General features: G+C 32.7%; 2 protein-coding genes across 2 annotated transcripts; both read right to left on the bottom strand.

Annotated features, from left to right (window-relative positions):
• Positions 1–232: 232 nt before the first annotated feature.
• Positions 233–2612, bottom strand: LOC108781390 (uncharacterized). Its single transcript, XM_018549343.1, has 6 exons — positions 2601–2612; positions 2341–2499; positions 1804–2020; positions 1385–1558; positions 992–1144; positions 233–913 (listed from the first exon to the last, which is right to left on the bottom strand). Exons 2-6 carry the CDS (start codon positions 2492–2494, stop codon positions 253–255), a joined length of 1359 nt encoding a protein of 452 aa, XP_018404845.1. The 5' UTR covers positions 2495–2499; positions 2601–2612; the 3' UTR covers positions 233–252.
• Positions 2613–3968: 1356 nt separating this feature from the next.
• On the bottom strand, positions 3969–4794 carry LOC108781395 (52 kDa repressor of the inhibitor of the protein kinase). The gene is made up of 2 exons (XM_018549347.1): positions 4427–4794; positions 3969–4171 (listed from the first exon to the last, which is right to left on the bottom strand). The coding sequence occupies exons 1-2, from the start codon at positions 4528–4530 to the stop codon at positions 4003–4005; spliced, it is 273 nt and encodes a 90-aa protein (XP_018404849.1). The 5' UTR covers positions 4531–4794; the 3' UTR covers positions 3969–4002.
• Positions 4795–5815: the final 1021 nt, after the last annotated feature.

The following is a 5815-nucleotide window of genomic DNA, read 5'->3' as shown; positions in this document are numbered from 1 at the left end:
AATAACTCTACCGACATCGATGATTCAAATAACCAAAGTAATAAACAAGATTAGTAAGCCACTAGCAACAGATATAATTTGAGCATTTTTATTACATTTTTAATCAATATAAAAGTAACAATTATAAAATCAACGAATAAAGTAAAACTAACAGTAAACGAGAACAGTAATTATGCTACCACTTTATTAGTGATATTTTTTAACTTTCTATTAAAATTTTGATTTTTCTTGCCTCTCAATAAATTAGTTTCTTTAATTTAAACATAGTGTTGTTAACTTCCATTCTTTTGTTTGATTTTCTCCTTTGCTCTTCATTATTCCAAGAACACTGTGTAGAATACCGGGAGGAACTTTAAAATTCGCGGTCCAATCTCTTAATACTGTCTCGCATGGGAGAGGAATATGAATAACCTCACGTAGATATTTATATGCTAGTCCACTTTTGGCTCGTAAAGCTAATGCCGATGAAATGTCTTCTGCAGACCACCTAATCCGCGCTCGGTTCTCCGACAGCAGGACTTTTATTTGGCCCGGGGTAAACACCTTGCCAAGAATTCTTTTCACGGTATTCTTTTCATGATTTTCAGCATCCCTTTTCATATCCAGGCATCGTTTTTCAGCTCTTTTTTTTTCTCTTTCCAGGCCCAAAATTTGGTTCAAAAGATTTTCTTCGTTTTTCTTCATTCCTGTCAATTGTTCGTCTTTTTCGCGAATTTCCATAAGCAGGTTTACGTGCATTTCAATTTCCATTTTTTCTCGAATCTCTCTTTCTTCTTTTATTTTCTTATTTTCTGCCTGAAGCTCCAACATTTCTTTTGCAAGTTGTTCATTTAATTCTGTCAATCGCCTGAGCTCTTCGTTCTCTTTCGGTACATTTTCGACCTGACTTGAACCAGAACAAGTTTCCACACCTCTGAAAAAAATAATAAATGCATATTTACAATTATCGGTGTCCAAATGACAAATTCTTAGGCCAGTTAAACTTACGTACATTGTAGACAAGCAAGGTGTGTCTGTTAATCCACTGCTTGTTACACCCTCGTTCGTCATTTCGACGTTCGAAACATTGCTTCCTTCGTAATTTATGTCACAAGATTCCGACTGTACACCGACTTGAAAGTTCGATACGCCAACACCTGAAAAACTGACGTAAAACAAATAAAAAATTTGTTAATATTGAAATCAAATACATTGTTTAAGGTCTGAAACTTTCAGAGACTAGATGTATACCTAAAGTCAAATCATAATAATAGTTTAGATATGAAGGCCATAAAAGAGATTAAAATGCCATTATTGTGACATATGTTACTCTACTTTAATGACGAATGAATCGTCAACTGAAAAATTCCGAGAAAAAATGTTTTATAGGATATAGAAAACTTACACATCACAGAATTCGGCTTGGCTTGTAGCAAAGTCCTGCTTTTCCACATCATGAAAATGATAACCTTGAATGCATCTGTCCTTGAGAGGTCTGCTCAAATCTGCTTCTGCTTTTCTTGCTAACTTTTCCTTTGCACACGTCAGTAATTCTGCATAAGTAGGTATTCCGGTGAAACTATAATGACAAAACACGCTAAACTATAATGAAAAATTTTAAATTGCGAATTTTAATAAATATATCCCAACAATAGAAAGAGAATTAAAACGAATTAACTGTAACTTTTCGAAAATTCATTTTTTTCCCATTTTGTTAGTAGATTCTGATGCCATTTTTTCTTCAGTTATTGAGATAATAATCGACTTTGGTAAATAAAACTATTTCTACAATGCTTATCCATGATAATAAAATTAAAGTTTTACCAGGATTTCGTGCGCTCTGTTCTATTGCATCCATCCGATGTTGATGCAGGGGAAGAATCCGATGGTGCTCCCTTTTTGTTGCATACATCTAAGTGTAATGTTGGGACAGAACCAATCTTCAATCTCCGCATCATGCGAGGTTGTACGTTTACCGTTCTAGGTTGTGTCATTTTATCTTCGAAGGAATCTGGCGTGAAATGAATTTGACATATTCCAGCTAAAAATAAAATTCTAACATTTTTCGTATATTTCTTTGAAATCTACATTGCAAAAAATAGCAATGAACTTTACAAATCTATTGTATTTTACAAGCATAAAAATTTATTTGGTTCTTACATGGTAAATGTCATTTACATCGTAAATTTACCATTGATGAGAAAAAGCGTTAATTATTTTAAAAATTGTTTGTCTTTTTGTGTTTGCATAATTAAAGGTTTAGACACATTTCTAAAACTCTTACAGAGAAATCACATTCGTGAATCGAATATGGTAAAATTATACAATTTTCTTTTACATTATAGTGAAAAATTGTTTTACCTTTGCTGAATTTAATTTCACCGTCGTGTCGTTGACAAGCATCAATCCATTGTTTTTGTAGTTTGGCATCTTTTGGAAAACTAAATAATTTTACATTTTCCAATTTCCTTTTCCCTGACCGACTGGCACAATGACGAACTGCACAAACTGGCATGATACCTGAAAAAATGAATACTGTTATTATATCTTAATATTTTTATTACGTTATTTACGTAATACTTTATCGGCAAGAAGCAAATATATGTATATATTTGATGTACATGTATTTCTAAAAAATTTGAGGTTAAGTCATTGTTATTGTTTTTATGTTTGTTAATATTATGTGATACGTATATAAATATACAAGACTAATACTTACAGTTCCAAAATACCGTGAATTGCCGGAAATAACTAATTTACTGTAATCACTTAATGTAATTACTTATAATAAATATTCACTACACATATATAGACCAACACAGCCTCATAGATCACACGTGATCACACGTATACGACGCACATAATTATGCAAAATCGCTCCAGCAGTGATTGGCTGTTTCATTTTGCTACTGCGCAACTTTGGAACATTTCACCTTTCTTATTACACCATGCTTCCACCCAGGAAGTAAGATATAAGGAGACTCCACTCCGTAAAATAAAAGTGGACCCATTTTAGGTTTCGAGTTCAGCTTCCGATTCTGATGAGTGCGAGTAAGAGAAATGATCATTTCTCTTACTCGCACTCATTATGCGCAGCACTACTAAATTCACGAGCGCTGCGAGTGTCGAGAATCGGAAACGGAACTCGAAACCTAAAATGGGTTCATGTCTTGTAGACTGGCGAGACCGAGTGGAGTCTCCTTATATCTTCCTTCATGCTTCCACCACAGTATTCTAGCACAGTATATACAGTAGCGCAACTCTCTGTCGGCACCTTTGATGTTAGTGAAGCCTAAAATGGAGTGCGCATGCGCGGCCGAGGCGCGTAACCAATCAGGGCACTGTATTCTATCTCACTTCTGCTCTCTGTTTATAACCTTTTCTCTCTTTCTAATTTATGTTCTAGCAATGTCCTAACCTAATTTGCACATTTGAATACGCGTACTAACAAGTAACTTTTATAAAATTATCTTAATTTATTTCATTATTCACAGCGAATACAGAAATCTATAGTTCTCGTTTACACTATATAGATATTTAATACTCACAGTGAAAAACGAGACGCATTTGAAAGAGAAAATAAAATAAAAATTAAACATATATAATGCACATTTATTTTATAACACTATATTTTGCAATTAAATATACCCACAAAATATATTATTATTAACTAATTGTACAGCAATATTGTATGTATAGCATATATCTTGTGTATACAATATAATATATACGCAATTAGAACAGAAAGTCACAATAAAGTCAAAATGACATTAGAATGATTGAAAAATGACTTTTAATGATCATTTTGGAACAATTTTAACATCATTTTGATACAATGATGACTTGTTTTGTTTGGATATATAATTAATGTGGTATTTCATATTTTGAAATATCATATGGCTCGAATAAAATTACTTATATTTATTATATTTTTTTCATATTGAATATAGTAACCGCAGATATTAGGAAATGCAAGAACATTCTCTCTCTCTCTCTCTCTCTCTCTCTCTCTCTCTCTCTCTCTCATAATTTTGTTGGTACTGCATCCGGATGAAGAATAGCTCTACTCTTGCTTATATTGTACCACTTTTCTTCAAAATGTAAGTGGCACAATCTATAAATGCGATGGGCATATTCTGCTCCACTTGCTTCTAAATCTAATCTTTCACACGCACGTATCCATTGCAACCATCTATATAAATATTATTATATTGGTTATTGTAAATACAAATAAAATATAGATAAAAAAATAATAGATATATATATCTACACATATACATATATATATGTTATATATATGTTATATATATGTTATGGTATATATATATGTGTTGTATACAGAAATTAAAAAATATTGAATATTCCAAATATACATATGTTAATATATAGCATAATATACAATAAATTCGTATGTGTTTTAGAAAATAAATGAAATAAAAAGTTGTACCTGTCATGTTCCTTTGGAAACCGAAAAAAGTGTCGTTTTTCCACAATATTTTTATTACAGTCCTCCTTTACGACACACCATCCGCTTGATTTTTGAGCACACATTTTTTTCGCCTTTTAAAATCTCTCCAAATATCTGTAACAGAAAGCTAAGATCAAAGTGCTTCAAGAGAATTTGAAATCTGTACTATTTTTGTACAGATAACCTATTCTCCGTAAAGCTAACTCGGTCTACGTTCTCTGTTTTTTTACACTTTCTTAAACACGTCTGAATACACTGAATAATTATTAAAATTAAACACGTATCACTTATCACTTTATCACACGTAGCACTATTCTCACTGTTTCTCACATAAAATTCGTCGCGTTCCCGCCACTTTCCGTCAAATGGTCCTTTAAATGCCTTATATGGGCTGTTTTCCAGCTAGGACACAGAAACGTTACACTGTGCTCCACTGTGTAAAGACTTGTTGGAACGATAGAGCTCTAATTGGTAACACTGGCATACTCTACACGTTCGTACTTAGCTTTTTACAGTGTCGAGCAGTGTAACACTGTGTCACAGTTGGAACACTTTGTGTAAGACACAGTGTTACACTGTGTCATCTGTGTACGTTGTTGGAAAACACCCATGGACATTTCAATGGGACTGACAGACACCGACAATAGAAAGAAGAAGTGAGATAGAATACAGTGCCCTGATTGGTTACGCGCCTCGGCCGCGCATGCGCACTTCATTTTAGGCTTCACAAAATCAGGAGAGTTGCGCTACTGTATATACTGTGATCTAGTATCATCCAAGTGCACGTAAGTGAAGTAAGTGACGTAAAATATAACCTCAATTGATAAAAGCTTCCGGGAAGAAATAAATTTACTGCAGGGGTGCGTTTCAGAAATTATGCTCAAATAATTTTTAGGTGCATTTTTGCTATAATATATGTAACGTAAACTATGGCCTAGAGTTACCTAGACGTAATTCCTGAACGCAGCCTAGAGGAACATTTTACATTTGTACGTTCACTAAATATAGAAAAAAAGTTTATGCGTCAATATATTTGTGCAATAAAATTATAAACTTATAAAAATAACGTCGGATCACTCTACGTTCCATTTTAATATTTTAATATTTTCGTATGAAAGAAGAAAGTTATATACGTGGTTTACATTGAGTACAAATTTTGTTAAGGTGGTATACTTTTTATTTAAATTGTTACTGCATCTATATGAATATATAAATATGACTCATATTTGTTTTAAATGTTCATAAATATTCCCTCTTTCGAATGTGACCATTGACTTTCAATTTTAACCTCAGCAAAAAATTAAAGTTCTCAAAGCTTAGAGTGTTTAAATTGGGTCCAGTTACCTTACTAATTATAAAGTGTAACGA

This window comes from Cyphomyrmex costatus, unplaced genomic scaffold (assembly GCF_001594065.2).
Source record: "Cyphomyrmex costatus isolate MS0001 unplaced genomic scaffold, Ccosl1.0 scaffold81, whole genome shotgun sequence".
NCBI lineage: Eukaryota > Metazoa > Arthropoda > Insecta > Hymenoptera > Formicidae > Cyphomyrmex > Cyphomyrmex costatus.
This window is presented reverse-complemented; position numbering and strand designations above follow the sequence as displayed.